We start from the raw sequence: 16,301 nt of genomic DNA, 5'->3' as shown, positions 1-16,301 counted from the left end.
TGATAATTACATGTATTGTGTATGCTTTGCTTTTTCCATTTATATGTTAATCGAGCTTATGAAAAACACTTGGAGATCTTAGAAATGTATTTTGATTTCGTTTTTAAGTACTCGCTATGGTCTCTATTCGGTTATAGGCTTACAGCTAGCAAAAGTCATGGTTCGTTCGGTTCAGGGGAGGGTAAGGGTGGAAATAAAAGTCTGAGGGATAAGTGTTGGGCGGTTAACCGCATTGTGGCTGCCGAACCGCTGCCGGTATTTGATGAATACACGGGAAACGTGTTAACTGTCTCGACACCCGTTAAGTGCGACCGCAGGTATTTATTTCGATATGGGCATTTTTTTTGTTCTCACTTGGTGCACCAGCTGCTTGCGGTTCGGCTCCGATTGTGGGTTGAATCGGGGTTTGGGCTTCAATTGGGCTTCGATTGGGTTTTGATTTCCTAGCTGCCATCTTCAGGATGGGGTGACGTTGGCAGCCTTAAAGCCACAACTAATGAGAGCTTGATTTCATTGTGTGAGGGTAAGTAGCACTTACTTGCAATTAAGCACCCAAAGACAACATTATTTAATTTCCGAGAATTTATAATGGATTTGCTGCAGTGGATGATAGTGCTGTATGTGTCACCTCTTGTGTGTGTGTATGTATGTATGTATGTAATTAAAAAGGACGTTAAGTGGATAAATAAACACGAGTGAGGCATTCTACAGTTCTTCCTGCGGGCACACGATGTTTGCATTTTGTTCGTTTATTTATTTTATTTATTTCTTTGACTACCGTGTGTTTGCCTTTCATGTTTCTCATTTTATTTATTTATCTTTATATTTATTTGTATATATGGTATATGTACGATATACGATATATGTATGTGGTTTTATTTTTTTCGTTTTTCTGTATCGTTTAAATGCAATTCATTAGTATTTGGAATACGTCTCTGGTTTGGTTGGTGTATTCAATTAATTTACATTTCTGTCGAACAATTTTCGCAATAGAGTTATATACAGTGTGAGCGAGTCAGTTCGTTCTCCTCCGTCTCCCCTTCAATCCAATAAATTTACTTTCATTTCGCTATCAATTAAATTGTGTGTTTATTCCGCTTTATGTCGCTTTGGCTGTTCTTTCTTGTCTGTTCTGTTCGATCAATGAATGTATTTGCTATCATTTTATTATACCCGGTACTCGACATGTAAATAGTTTTTTGTTTGGTTTTCTGTTTTCTGTCCTTATGCAATTTATTTTGATATTTTATGAATGGTTTTGTTTTTTTTTTCGCGCATGTTTCGAGCATGTTTGTGAGATAAGAGCACATAAAATAGAGTTTCATAAATTTTCGGCATGTAAATTGTTTGCAAATGACACTAAAATATCAAACGGAATATTTTCTATTCTCTTTTAAGTATACAAATTAAATGAATATTGATATTTGATTAACACTGGGACGGGGCGGCCTGTTCAGAGGCTTAGTTTCCATCAACACATCGCGTTGAGAATTTTTATGAATTTATTGGTAAAGGATGTTGTATTCGTTGCCTGAAACGAGGTCAAGTGTCGGAGAAGTATTTGCTAGGAAATAATAAATATTCCAAAAAAACTGTCAGTATCTAGACAGGAAGAGCAGTAGGGGAGAGGGCTATGGCTATGTGAATTTGGGTAATTGAAAGGTGCAGCATGTTGCCACATTGCAACTGCAACTGCAACTGCAAACTGCAGTTCGAGTTGGAATTTTTGCCCCAAAAATAATGACCGAAATTCCTGCACACCGAATGGATTCAGGATATCGATGCAATTGCACATCGAAATGTATAAATATTTACGGTTATACATTTATGTATCTATGCAAAAAGCAAACAAAAGGAAACCCAAACCGAAAAATCCCGCAAAAAAAAGGAATAAAATCACACATGAGAGAAATCAGGCCTAAGACTAGGGGGTGATCAAGGGAAGGGAAGTGAGGGGCAGGGGCTTACGTGCTAGTTTTCGCTTAGAGCTGGTAGAACTTACAATTAGCTGCAATGTCTGGGAGGGTAGAGAGATAGATAGGGAGGGACAGAAAAACAGAGAGAGAGAAACGGCTTGTGTTCAGGGATTTATGGATTTAAGGATTTACGGATTTATCCTTCAAATAGTTACGCTTCTTGAGTTACTAGTTCGTAGATAAAATCAACTAGCTTACAACATGCACTCGATTATTATGTGTATTTATCTGATTTCATTTTCTTTCATTTCATGCTGCTTTTAACGCTTATCAAATTGGGGTTGGTTGCTTTTTCCGTTGGCAGAGTTCTGGATTCACTCCTTAGTTTGGTGACCTCTGTCCGGTGACATGTCATGTCCGATGGCCCACTCCGATGAGGATGACACTTAGCAGCAGGGCGAGAATGCTCAGGGCATAGGCCCGTGTGGTGGCTGCCGAGGAGGTGACCGCCGAGGCAGATGATTCACCTGGGAAATATACATCGACAAAAAAGGAAGGCACACGCTCCTTTAGGGACTTCTTCAGACACTCAGACACTGCGACTCGACTCACCATTTATTATGTTCAGCGTTACGGTCGCACTGGGGCTATTCGACGGGCTACATGTGTAATTGCCAGTATCGCGCTTCTTGGCCGACTCGATGATTAATGAGCCAATCTGCAGAGTGTCCAAAAGAAAGTACAAGCAAAAAAACGTTAAAGAAACTACAAACAAAAAGAAAATAAGCAGTTTGGGGCACAGGGACGCACGTAGTCCAAATATTTGGCAGTCCACAGAACCGAATAAAGTTTTGGCTTGGGGTCAGAAAGTTATGGGCCAGGCAATTAGAGAGAAATGCGACAAAACTGAAACTTTTATCAAACAAAATTATAATTTTTTGCGCTCTGCTGTGCTGCAGACACCGACTCAATTCGACGCGAATGCGGACGCAGACACGTGGCAGTGGCAGCATCATCAGCAGCCAAGAAGCCATTTGAAATTGAGTGTAATTAAATTAAAATCAACAAGGGAGTCATTCTGCGAGGGCGGACTGACTACTCACCGTGCTCTGTCCTTCGCCTGTGGCCTCCGGCAGATTGGGATCCAATTGCGTGCGATGGCGACGAGAGTCCGCTGCCAGTTGCTCGGCCCCATGGTACCACATGATGAAGGTGGGCGGCTCCAAGGCGCCACGGACAATGCAGCGTAGGACGACGTTGCTGCCAGCCTTCACATAGCGATCTGGCTCGCCCAATATCTCCGTGCGCGGCACTACAAAGAGAGATGAAGAGGGCGAGAGATGAAAATGATGATGAGCATAAGCATAACTGTGTGTGGGAAGGAAGTGGCAGTGGCACTGTTAGTGGCGTAAACTGCTTGCTGCCCCCAACCGCCCCCATCCTAAAATTGCGACATTTGCGCTAATCTATTGAATTAACAGCTGGGGAGTCACGTAGCACACGTAAATCTGGCACCCAAAGAAAATCCACTTTTCAATTTTTCACTTACTGATTCTTGGTCTCTCTCTCGCTCTTTCTATTTTCTCTGCATGTCCCTTGGAGACTCCTCATCCCTGGACTGACTTTTTTGGCCAACAGACACGCACATGCATAACAAACTAAGAGTTGTGTCAAACAAAATGTAGAAAAAGAGAGTAGCGGAGCAGGAAAGTGGGACTGGGGCAGGCACTGGCTCTGGTTGTGGGTCTGGGTCTGGTTCTGGTTCTGGGTTTGGTTCTGGGTCTGGGGCGCATAAAAAAGCGCACTGAAACGAACAGAAACAACTTGGAAATGCTGGCGCATATATTTTCACACGACCTGAACGCCTCCGAGCGAGGCTGCCGCTCTCGTGGCCTGGGCGGACGGGAGGGCGGCATCGTCATTTGCTTGGGCAGCGAGCGGATGGTGAGACGTGAGCTTTGAAATTTGACAAAATCACGTATACGCCGAATTTTCACTGCTGTTACACAAAAATGTGTGCGAAATGAGTGCGCGTAGAATTTACACAAAATGCCTGACTATGCTCTGGAGTGTACGACTAGTACGAGTATGTACATACATATGTATATGCTGCCGATAGTGAGTCTACGAGTGTATCTATGTATGTGTGTAGATTTCCCTGGGCGTGTGTCTGTGTGTGCCAGAAGCGTGCTGCAGAAACACGCGCCATGCTCTGGTTTGACACCAAAGTGTGTCAGCTTGTCAAAATCGTCATGTTGTTGCATGTTAGTTTTCCAGCTGCTTGACTGGAGAAGCGCGACACGGGGGAAAAGAATGATGGCATATTAAGTGCGGGCTCGATAGTCGATTAAAGGATACCCTAGAGTAGGAAAAAGCCATCTGCGGAATGCCATTTAATTAAGAAGAAAATGTAAGGAAAATATAAAAGATTTCGGTACTCCGTTAGTTAGCTTAGATGTGAAAATATATATTTTACAGAGGGAAAATACTTTTAACACTCACATATCCCCTTGGCGCCACGAGCACGTTTACAGGATACTAAAACTAGAAGCAGCAGCAAGTGCAATGTTATTAGCAAACGCTCTACTTTATCACCCACGCCAACGCAATACCCCAGCCCCAGCCCTAGTCCCTTCTACAGAGACAGCCCCAGGGAGTAGCTACCCTGCTGTGAAAAAAAAACTATAGAAAATTGTGGCATGCAATGGGAGATAATTATACAGAAGCTGTTGGGAAATTCACTTAATTAACTACACACATCGATGATAGTGGAGAAATTGTCCCCACAACTTTAGATATCATTCAGCCAGAACCGGAGCCCAGAACTTAGAACCCAGAAGCCCTGGGCCAGTGAAAAGAAAAGCAGAGCAGACCGAAGAAAACCTCAAACTTTTGACCACACTTTTAGCTAATTTCCCAAGTACAAAGGGGACTCTGAAGTGGAGTGGAAACGGAAGTGGCAATGGCAATGGCAATGGCTTGGGTTAAGAGTGTCAGGCGAATTGCAGCAACTTAAATTAATTGAGTTTATGGCAAAATGCTTTTAGGGAAATTAGTTGGAGTCCCAGTCAGAGGTCCCACCCAGTCTGTCTTTTCGTCTTTAGGTGCATAAACATCACAGGGAATATTGTCACTTTTGATGGTGAGATAAATTTGCCACCAAAAGAAGCAGAAAAAAAGGGAAGAGCAAAGAAAGTAAACCCAAAATTGGCTTTGGCTGCTACAAGATTAGCAGCAAATTAAATAAGCAGACCAGAGACCCAGAGGCCAAAAGGGAAAACGAGAGACGAGAGACGAAAACGAGATGAGATGAGCTGAACGGAAAACGAATCTCATAAAACCAAATCTAGTTTGTCGTTCAATGATGCAGAAAAAAATATATTCATTCGCTCGTTCAGGACACCAGAATGTGGCGGGGGTTACTATGGGTGTGAATTGTACTTTATATTTTGTTGGGGTGTAAAATACAGAAAAAGAAAGGATTTATGTTTCGTTTGCTAAAGTTTAAAAGATAATTCCGTAAACTTTTCAGCAAACTAAACTTTTTTTAGTTCTGTTCTTCTTTTTTTGACTATTAACAAGGATTTTGTGCCACTGTCCTGCTGACCCACAAAAACTTAAGTAAATGAACCAAAACCAAGAAAAAGTGACATTTTAACCAACAACAAAGCAAACAAGGCGGCACTCTCCCTCTCTCTCTCTCATTTGCACTATGAATATCTGTCTCCTTCTGGCATACAGACAGACACACACACACATACGCATTGGCATAACAAATTGACCGAAAACTACGAGGCTATTACCCCAACTGTTGGCTATGGCTCAGAAATCAAGCAGCAGGCGGTAGAAAGGCCAAAGCCTCAACATAAAAGCCATTGCCAAAGTCTTGGCATCAAAATCATTCTGAACAAAGGGGGTAACGGGAAAGAGAAGGGAAATGGTGATGTGAATGAGGTTGGGGGTTGGGGATTGGGTTGGTTTTTGGGTGGCCGAAACGAGGCGAGAATCGAGAACATGCAAAGGGAGGTTTAGCCGTTTGCACAGACAAAACGATGCAATAAATACAAATTACATGGCAAAGGCACAAAATCAGCCAAGCAGCGCGACAAAAAAAATTTAGAGAAAGAGAGAGAGGGAGAGTAGGAGAATAGATCCAGGAAAAACTGCACAGAGCGAGGGTAATGGAGCTGAGAGAGAGAGAGAGAGAAGGAGGGGTGAATGAGAGGTGCTGGCGATAATGGTTATGGCCAAAAGAATGGAAAGCCGGTAAGGGACAGGGAAAGAGGCAAACGCATGGACAAAATTCTACTTGAAACAAACAAAAGGAAAGATTGGAGCAGGACATGGAAATGGTTGAAGGCCAAATGACTGCAAATAATGGCAGAACAGTGCGGCCATAGAGAGGGGGAAAATCTGTGAAGGAAAATCCCAGGGAGACATCGCGACAGCGAGGTAGATTGAGTGAATAGGAAGTGCGCTAAAACCATTGTGGAAAATCCATGTCAGCGCATGAATAGAAATCCTTTCTGCTTAAATTTGTCGTTAGATTAACGCAAATGTGGTCGCGCATACGAAAATTTCCACTGCAAAAAAAGAATATCGGGACGAGTATATGTATATGTAGATATTACCCCGGGATACCTGTTGGGTGCCACATACTCATGTGTGTATGTATGTACATATATCCTGCCAAAGATAGTCCTGATTCCTTTGGCATGCGAGTGTTTAGCATACAAATTAGCTCAGCCGGAAATACGAAAATCACTTTTTGGCAACACCATTATCCAGTCTATTGCCCTTGCCCCCTAAAATCCTGGCCCCCAAAATGCCATCCCGTATTATTTTTTGCTCTTTCAGCCTGGCCTCAGCATGTGGTTGGGTTTCCTTTTCTTTTTTCTTTTTTTTTTGTTGTGCCTCGCCTTGGCTTGTCTACATAAAACCAAAGTGTTAGTTGGATAAAAGAAAATTCAATTTGTCAGCTCCAAATGTAAATTGACTTTCCACACTTTTTCCTTTCTGTTCTGTCAAGGCTGAGGCCTAAATTGGGCCTAAATTGGGCCTAAATTGCCGTTGAATTTGAAATAATGGGGTAATTTTCGAGTCAAGTAATATTTGAAAGTAGGAAAGTACGAAAAGTCTTTGCTGTAAAACAAACAAACCTCTACATATGGAGATATTTGGCATAGTTTGCTTCAAATGAATGCTGGAAACTCCCACAAATATTTCCACTGATTTTTCATGCGATGAGCAAGTGGTAATAGCCTCGAGTCGACTGCGGCTGTTTCCCTTTCCCTGTCTGTGTGCTGCAACTTGCAACATATCGATGCACGCTTCCATATCAATTACAGAATCCATTCGGTGCAAGAAGCGTATGGTCTGGTGCCTCGACACTGACATTTACATTGTTCATTTGGCTTTGGCTACTGTGTGTGTGTGTGGGAGTGCTTCTTCCGGTATGCAAACATGAAATTTAATTAACTTTTTCCCAGCACCACCCCCAAAAAAAGAGAGACGTGTGAGAGTGAGTGTGTGTGTGAAACCCCAAACCCAAACCCTAGCCCTATGGAAAACCAAACCAGATAGCAGACCGACCCGTAGAAACGCACGTAAAACTTTTCTCGTTAAAAAACTTGACCAAGCAAAGAAATTTGTTCGTTTTTTCTTTATTTCTGTGTGTGGTTTTTTTTTTGGTGTAGCATTTCAATGGGCAATGGGCAGTGGACAGGCAGCCAGCCACAATTTGAATGCAATTTAGTGAGTAATTTGAAATGCAGCAACCGCATGAAACATGCAAAGATCTCCGACCCCCATGTGTGACCTCCTCTCTGGATGTCTGTGGCTGCCATAAAGGCTAAAAAGTTTTTGCATTTGCTGGTGCTGTGGCGGCTGTGGCGGCTGCTGCTGCTGCTGCCGCTTGACCTTTGCCACACTGACACCCAAAAAATTACACACTCCAACTCGGTCGGAGTACTTATTCTCACTCATATTCATGTACATATTTCATGCTCATGTTCATGTTCATGTTCATGGTCTTGGCCGTGACTTTACTTACCCACAACTTGCAGCTGGACACGCGCACTGACTTTGGGCTCTGTGGAGACCTGGCACTCGTAGGACCCTGCATCACGGGCCTGCACATATTTTATCTGCAGCGTCCAGTACTTGTCCGGCTGTTTGATGGCCAGAAAACGCTGATCGGCTATAAAGACCGCCCTGGAAACAAAAACAAAAAGGTGATTGAGATGTTAGATTGTTGGGTGTCTGTTTTGAAAGGATTTAAATGTTCATTTGATGCTATAGTTGATGTGGTTCTTTTTATAAATCGCGTATCTTAAAGGGAGCATTCAACAGAAATGGAATACAAAAGAACAATGGATCACCAAGAGCAGACCCACTTAGTCCCTTCGCTAAGTCCGCTACTAATGGCCACTCAAAAGACACTCCAAGTTATTTAGTTGCCGCATTTAAACAGCAATAGCAAAGGCAGCAGAAAAAACAACAACAACAACTGCAGCAGCCTGCAACAACAGGCAACAGGCAACAGGGAGAAGAGTTGTCAACAAAGTTGCGTGTTTCGGTGTTGCCGGGGTAACATGCAAATGCTAGAGGGGTTGTGCAGACTTGGGGGGAGACTTGGAAGCAGTGCTAAAATAAGTTGCGTTTAATGTCATTTTTGCAATATTTTTGTCCCTGCTTGGGGCCACTCTCTCTCTCTCTCTCTTTGGGAAAATTGCCCTCTGCACTTCGCCTAAAGTGCAAAAATGTTTCCGTCATTTGGCTAAAATGCAATGAGAGAGTTTACCCCCACGAAAGCCCTGCTCCTGCCATACACACACACACACACACACATATGCGTTGACATTGCTTATTATGTGCCCCTAAAACCCTCTCCACACAATCTTTTTGGCCAGCACTGCCACTGCCATTGCCCAATGCCCAGCCCCATGCACTAACAAGTTTTGATGCTAAACCCCAGATTAGACCCTTGCGTTTTGCACTCGTAAAACTCGACATTTTATGACTTTTGCCATTTTCTTTGCGCCCCCTAAACTGTGTACATCCTACCCATAGCAACCACCAAAGTGCCCAAGCCCCCACATACCCATTCCCTCTGTCGCTGTTTATTTCTTATCAAGATTTTGTAGTTACTTTATAATTTTCATTTCATTTTAAAGTTTTCCCACTGGCGCTTGACTTTCTTCGCAGCGAAGACTCCCCTTCCAACTCCGTTCGCCTGCTTCCTCCATTATTTGCCATATTTTTGTACAATTCCTCTTTGGTCGGTCCTTATTCTCCGGCATTGTGTGGTCTTCTCGTCCTCTCTGCTCGTGGCTCAAGTGCTGCAACCCTAGTGACCCCCGGACGCCGCATAAGTTTTCATCTGCAACTTATTGTTGCTGAAAAAGAATACTCTGTGTGTGTGTGTGTGTGTGTGTGTGTGTGTGTGTGTGTGTGTTGGGTTTTAGAACCCCGATACAAGTCACTTGGATACATGGGCTGCATGCAACCAATACTCTGCTTAATAGCTCCTAGTCAAAAGATTAGATTCATGGGAATTGTGGAAGATTTTGGGAAGCAGATATGCATGCATTCATATTTTGGTTTCATTACAGATTTCCTACCAAAGAAAATGGGGAAAACACATTAGGAATCGCTCTCAGACTTTTTATCTTTACTCCAACAGCTCCGATGCAGTTAAGAATTGCATCTAAAATATGTGTCCCCCACTTTAATAAGTATCTGGAGCTTTACAGATCTCTAAACTAATCCTTATAAGAGGTGCTCTTAAGGGATTTGTGCCCCAAAGCACCAGCTCGGTCTTGAGAGCAAACCAAAACCTCATTTCATTTCCTTTGCCTCAGAGTTGTCCCTTCCATCTGCTGTTGCTGTTGCTGCCACTCTCCCCGGGAATCCCATTAAAAGGAAGCTCATCTCAACGCAACTCCTGCACACATGCAACAGGGAGAGAGAGCTCTGCGTGTGTGTGGTGTGGTGTGTGTCTGGGGCACGCATACCCAGAGATAAGAGATAACAAAGTAGTCAAGCAACACCTGGCTGCAAGGTAATTACCTGAACCGCCTGCCACCCACCCAACCCGCAACGACTTCGCACCGAGGCACTTCTGGCATTCATTGTGTGAGTGGATGGGGCTATAAATTGAGGAAAGCACATGTCCAGCGGGCAAACAAAAGGCGCCATTGCACGTGACATTTATATGATAGTGTAAACACATCATTTGCGCTATTATACAACACATTCGGTCTTTGGGAAGCCCACTCTCCTCTCCTCTCTTCTCTATCTCTCTGGCTAAAAGTTTTTGAAATCTATTCCCATTATGTTTTATATGCCGGGACTGATGCTGCTGCTGCTGCTTCTGCAGAGCCGAAGGACAAACAGTTGGGGGTTTCTTTGAGCGTGGAAAAGAAAACTTTCTAGATAAATGTGACAGAAGACATTGGAGCAGGAAAGAACCAACATACAGAGCCATAGAGACACAGAGACCGGCAGCGGAAGCAGCAAATGCACGAAGATGGACTCTTGGCCTCGTATCGGTGAGGGAAGGGGTGAGAAGAGGAGAGAAGGGGCAGTGGATTGGAGGAGATACTGCCATGACACTGCACCCTGGACCTGGACCTGAACTGGTGTAGTGGGGTGTGTGTGGCCTGGTGCTGGGCCGCGCTGCAGGAAGCAATCAGTAAGGACACTATCTCGGCTAAATTTCAATGCTCCAGTGCCTGTTGGCTGCCCTCTCAGCCAATGTTTGCTTCCTTCAGCCAGTCATTCATTCAAGCCCCAGCTATTCATCCTTAGTCACACAGAGATACTCAGACACACTTACTCACTCACTTGGGGGGACAAACATAGACTCGCACTGCCACACAGCCACTGTCCCGTCTTATCTAATGTGAAAGGTTCATTGGTTTTACGTTTCTATCAAAGTAATAAGCTGGAAATGTTTGCCTTGCCCACCTTATCCAATACGCTCCCAAAAGGCAAACGTGGCTAAAACAGAAGGGAGAAGAAAGCAGTGGGAAAAGCCAGCTCCAGCTCCAGCTCCAGCTCCAGAGTCGGAGACAGCTTGACGTAAAGTTTTTACTGGATTTCGAGAGGAGCAAAAAAAAGTGCAATGAAATTGCACACTTGCGTTTCCTCTTGGCATGTCATACCAGGAGCACTGCAAAGGACACATCCACATCCACACATCCAAAAGCCAGAAGGCATCATTGATGTGCAGAGCTACTCTGCTCTGTATCCTCCTCTTCCTTATCCTTCTCCTCCTGAGCACAGGGCGTATCCTGCTCTCCTACTGGACACACAGATTGGAATTGAAAGGACGGCGAAGTCTGCTCGGATGTTACTGCCTGCAGGAGCGAGCACAAAGTTTGTGCCCTTAATTCATTTTGTTTTGTAAATTGTTTTCGTCTCAATTGAATCTACACAAATAATGCAGGGAACGAAATGTGCACATCCCTGTGTAGGTTGCAACTATTAAAGGGGTCTACGGATCTAGTTGTTAGTAATAAAGACACAAACAGGTTTTGCTTTGAGCTCTATTTAAATTCGATATAATCTGAAGTGCCAGCCCTGCTCAAATTTGCGGTCTTATCGATATTTGGTTTATTTGGCAGCCCTGCAGTAACTCAAATGTCCATCTCTAGGACAGTGCGATGACACAACCCTAAAAAAAAACCTCAAAACAATTATACTGTTCCAATTGTTTCCGATAATAAAATAACCAATTTCCGTTTGCTTTGTATTAAATTTAACGCGTTTTTCCGCTTTACTATTGCCTGTTCTTGAGGCCAATTTTACCTGAAAAATGGAGTGTTCCAGTAACAATGGTAACTTGAATTAGACATACATAAATGTAATTAATTTACATGTGCTAATATTTGGACTCTTTTTCCTAAGCCTATGCCAATGAAATCGGCGATCATGTGATCATCGAAGAATACAAGATTTGGAAGAAAAATACACCTTTTCTTTACGATGAGATTGTGACACACGTGCTGGAGTGGCCATCCTTTACAGTCCAGTGGCTGCCCGGTGCAACCCGGCAGGACGGCGACGAATACTCGATGCATCGCCTCATTTTGGGCACAGACACGGCGAACAAAGTGCCGAATCACTTGATGATTGCCAGCCTGCCGATACCCAGCGAGGACGCGCAGACTGCTAGGTCGCACTACGACAACGAGAAGGGCGAGTTCGGTGGATTTGGTTCGGCATATGGCAAATTCGAAGTAGAGGTCATCATCAACCACGAAGGTGAGGTGAACCGTGCACGCTACATGCCACAAAACTCTTGCATTATAGCCACCAAAACGCCAAAGAGCGATGTCCTGGTGTTCGACTACACCAAGCACCCGAGTAAGCCGGACAGCTCCGGTCAATGCGTTCCAGATTTACGTCTTCGAGGCCACACAAAGTCAGGCTTTGGCCTCGCCTGGAATCCCAAAGAGACGGGTAAGCCCACGCAGTTGGGAAAAACCCAGTTGGACTGGTAAAATTTCTCAAGCGTTTATCCATTTTTTAGGCAGCTTGTTGTCGGCCTCTGATGATAAAACAGTCTGCCTGTGGGACATCAATGCCACACCCAAGCCACAACGCGTGATCGATGCCAAGAGCATTTTCAGTGGACACAACGCTCCAGTTCAGGATGTCGCCTGGCACTGTCAGCATGACTCGGTCTTCGGTTCCGTGGGCGATGATGGCAAGCTTATGATGTGGGACATACGCCACGGCGAGACCACAAAGCCATTGTCTACAGTCGATGCCCATGCGGCCGAAGTCAATTGTCTGTGCTTCAATCCCATGTCACAGTTCACATTGATCACGGGGTCCGCCGACAAGACTATTGCCTTGTGGGATATGCGCAATCTGGGCAAGAAATTGCACTCCTTTGTAGCGCACAGCGGTGAAATCACTCAGATCCAGTGGTCGCCCGTAAATGAAACCATCATCGCTTCCGCTTGCAGCGCTCGCCGCTTGAACGTATGGGATTTGTCGAAAATTGGCGACGAACCATGCCCAGAAGATCCCGGAGATGGGCCACCAGAGCTGCTCTTCATCCATGGTGGACACATGTCCAAAATCAACGACTTCTCATGGAGTCCCAGTCTCATTTGCCCCTGGATCATGTGCTCCGTGTCCGACGACAATGTTTTGCAAGTGTGGCAAATGGCCGAAAGTGCGTTCCTGGACGAGGAAAAGGATGAAACCTCATCATTAAACTCAAACTAGCTGCAGAGGTTCTTAGAATGGAATTGTCTCTATGTATGTACATATATACCATACATGTGAATGAATTACACATGTAGATTATCTCATTTGCTTGTCATTAAGTTTGGATTTTCGGGGCAACAGAATATGCTAATTGTTAGATTGCATTCCAGGTTGTCGTTTATTTATCATAATTATCCCAAACGGAGGCTGGCAATCATGAAAGCTCTTAAACATTATACAATATTTGGCATTTGAATAATAATTGCGCAAATATTTGCATTTGTCTTTATAACACTTGCGCCGTCTGTCAATCAGTGCACAACAATAGTACTCTGAGAGTGAGTGCCCCCGGGGCAACCAGGTATTGTGATATCCTATCCCCCGTCTGCATGCGACAGATGCAAATTGATTTATAATTTCAAATGTACGGAAATGAATTTTGTTAATTACCTGTCAACGGTCAAGATGTGTCCATCGCGCAGTCGAATCCAGGAAACAGATTTGTTGCCCAGTTGTTTGACCTGTTGAAACGAGACCCAGAAAGGAAGGGAGAAAAGAAGAGAGTAGGTTAATGGCATGAAAATAGAGGAAATCAAATTTAAATATAAATTGGAATAGGAATTAACAGACCGAACTAAAACGAGAGAAAATCAAATCTATCTATGTATAACTGGAAATAGAGGAAATGGCATTCATTGCATTACACAAACTTCTATATGATTTCCTCTGAAATCCAAATTAACCCATCGAAGTAGTTATAAGAAATTAAATCTTACATCTGAATCTTCATTAAGATTTCACGGAAATGCGCTAAAAGTTCAAGTAATCATTTACTCTTGATAACATTTCACACAAATCCAAACTCGACAAAATTGAACTTCCGGCTGCATATGTTTTAGAACTTCTGAAGTACTTAGTGAATAACTTTACATCTTCAACTAGTTCAATGGAACCGCTGGCAATACATGCTCGCATCTGCATTCAAATGAAGTCAACCCTTTCGGCAAACCATCATCTAATCCCCCACAAAATCAATGGAGTTTCCATACTATATTCGTACTCCGACTCTACGCTCAATTAACAACATTGACAACCCTCAAGTGATTAGCAAGGGGGCATGGGGTACGATGCGGTGGTTTGTTGCTCAACAAGTGGAAGAGAAATGTCAAAGTGCAGTACTCTGTACAGCAGACAGTCGGAGGGAGGAGGAGTGGCGGCAGCGGCGGTGGCAAGAGAGTAAATTAGTGCAACCAAAATGTAGGCAGAAGCCGGGCGGTATAGCTATAGCTGCCTCCCCAATGGCCACAGAAACTACATTGAAATGTAATTAAATACCGAAATGAACATGAGACTTTTGGGCGGGCAGGCAGTCGGGCAGATAGACAGACAAACCCTGGAGAGGCCTGAGAGGCCAAGCATCCGCATGTTTCAGATATTATCGAAATGTGTCGTAGTTAGTAAATCTAAAATGCATTTATAGAACACCCCCACACGCAGATGCATAGTTAGTGGAGAGAGGGAGTGCCTCTTCTATTTACATTGAAACGATTTTGTCCATTCAACACTTTGCATCAATGTACCATGGGACTAGTCTATATACAACGTACATATGTGTATGAAGGGATCCATTAAATGTTTTAGTTGCTGTCGCCGGCCTGTAATTTTGTTGTAATGGTCTCATTAGGCGTCCAATGTATGTGTCGCATTTAATTTGGCATGCGACTAGTCGTAGGGGGCAGGTGACCGGGCGCAACTGCCAATGCCAGACTACTACTTAATTTAGTTTTGTGGAAAATTTCATTTCATAGATTACTTTTGATTGCATTTGGCAGATGGAAATGGAGACACATATCAATGGGCCCAGATAGGAAGCCTCTTTAGCCATAGATTGTTCTACCTTCGAGTTTGAAATTAAGGCAATTTAGGAAGGAAACAGCCCCCAGCCCCCAGCCCCCAGCCTCCAGATCCCACCTCCACCTAGACAACCAGCCCAAGCCACATTTCACATTCCATTCTCTGACTGTTTCCTGACTGGAACAAAAGTTCAGCTTCGACAATTACAAATAAGCTGCTGCTTGGAATATTTCAAATAAGCCATTTGCTGCCTGCTGCCCAAAAAGGATGTGCTTCACCTGATGTCATCGAATGCCCAGGACAAGTGCCAGGCCAATTTGAAAAGAAGCGAACCATAGACCAATCTTTGCTCAACTTGTGCGCTGTCCATGTCCGTGTCCATGTCCACGTCCACGTCCTGGGCTAAGAGGAGTCACTCAACTGTGCCACTTAATGCAGCATTTGAACAGAGAATGAAACGAAAGGCGAATGGAGAATGGAGAAAGGAAAATGGAAAGCACCAAGAGAGAGAGAGAGAGAGAGAGCAAACTGGGCGTGTCATCCCGAACGGGGGCATAAAGTGTAAAGCCAACGATGGGTAATTGACGAAAATTGAGATGCGAGCCTTACACTTTTCATTCCTCCAACGAACTGGATGGGAAGTCCTATACTTTTTCATTCCCCTTCCGCACTGTAGCTGTAGAGCTATGGCACGATGGCGGATGGAGAGACAGAGACCATCTGTCTAGCCTGTCGTTTGTTGAATTCTGTGGCAAGCACTTAATTGACCATGACAACAAGAAATTAACATTGCTCGGCTGGAAAATTACAGCCACGGGAAGGCATCCCCCCCATTATCATGCATTAAATATTTCAGGAATTTCGCTTCTTTTTTGTTCTTTGCCTACAGGAATTTCTATTTCGTTTCATTTTGCCTCGTTTGGGTACTGGAATTGATGTTTTATGCTAAGGAATTTCCCTCGCTTGGGGCATAATAATTAGCTACACAAAGAGAAAGCAGATATACAGTCAAATATGTATTGAATGAAAACTCAAAAAAGTATGTGTGGAGAGAGAATTTGAATTTAAATATACATCTCTCTATGTTCTTACTGAAATTTGCCTGCCATTTAAGATCTTCTGGACTCTGTACTTGTCCCTTTTTAAGAGCCTTCACTGTTCTGTGCCCAAGGGTTTAGCCAACACTTTAATCCTTAGTACAAAGCTTAAAGCCACTAAATAATTAGTCAAACATTTGCCATTGGCAAAAGAGTCACGTAAAGCCGGATGACCCCGATACCTGACACCCACCCACACGGAAACTTC

General features: G+C 43.8%; 2 protein-coding genes across 2 annotated transcripts in view; one reads left to right on the top strand and one right to left on the bottom strand.

The window, feature by feature from the left end:
* Positions 1–2,266: 2,266 nt before the first annotated feature.
* The window catches only part of LOC117586041 (hemicentin-2), a 63,316-nt gene continuing 49,281 nt past the window's right edge, over positions 2,267–16,301 (bottom strand). Inside the window, exons 4-8 of the mRNA XM_034275886.1 lie at positions 13,593–13,663; positions 7,969–8,129; positions 3,020–3,228; positions 2,529–2,634; positions 2,267–2,443 (exon numbers count right to left, since the gene is read on the bottom strand). Coding sequence (XP_034131777.1) covers positions 2,328–2,443; positions 2,529–2,634; positions 3,020–3,228; positions 7,969–8,129; positions 13,593–13,663 — 663 coding nt within the window. The 3' untranslated portion in view covers positions 2,267–2,327. The remainder of the gene's footprint in view (positions 2,444–2,528; positions 2,635–3,019; positions 3,229–7,968; positions 8,130–13,592; positions 13,664–16,301) is intronic.
* LOC117586038 (probable histone-binding protein Caf1) lies at positions 11,538–13,246 on the top strand. The gene is made up of 3 exons (XM_034275884.1): positions 11,538–11,758; positions 11,829–12,383; positions 12,454–13,246. The coding sequence occupies exons 1-3, from the start codon at positions 11,737–11,739 to the stop codon at positions 13,158–13,160; spliced, it is 1,284 nt and encodes a 427-aa protein (XP_034131775.1). The 5' UTR covers positions 11,538–11,736; the 3' UTR covers positions 13,161–13,246.

This window comes from Drosophila guanche, unplaced genomic scaffold, assembly GCF_900245975.1.
Source record: "Drosophila guanche unplaced genomic scaffold, DGUA_6, whole genome shotgun sequence".
Classification (NCBI taxonomy): Eukaryota; Metazoa; Arthropoda; class Insecta; order Diptera; family Drosophilidae; genus Drosophila; species Drosophila guanche.
The sequence above is the reverse complement of the archived record's forward strand: the minus strand, read 5'-3'. Positions and strand labels throughout refer to the sequence as shown.

Excerpts from the sequence above, each read along its gene's own strand:
- LOC117586038 (XM_034275884.1), top strand. The coding sequence starts at position 11,737 with ATGGAGTGTTCCAGTAACAATG. Across the intron at positions 11,759-11,828 it reads GGAGTGTTCCAGTAACAATG|CCTATGCCAATGAAATCGGC; the intron begins GTAACTTGAATT and ends CTTTTTCCTAAG. Across the intron at positions 12,384-12,453 it reads CTGGAATCCCAAAGAGACGG|GCAGCTTGTTGTCGGCCTCT; the intron begins GTAAGCCCACGC and ends TCCATTTTTTAG.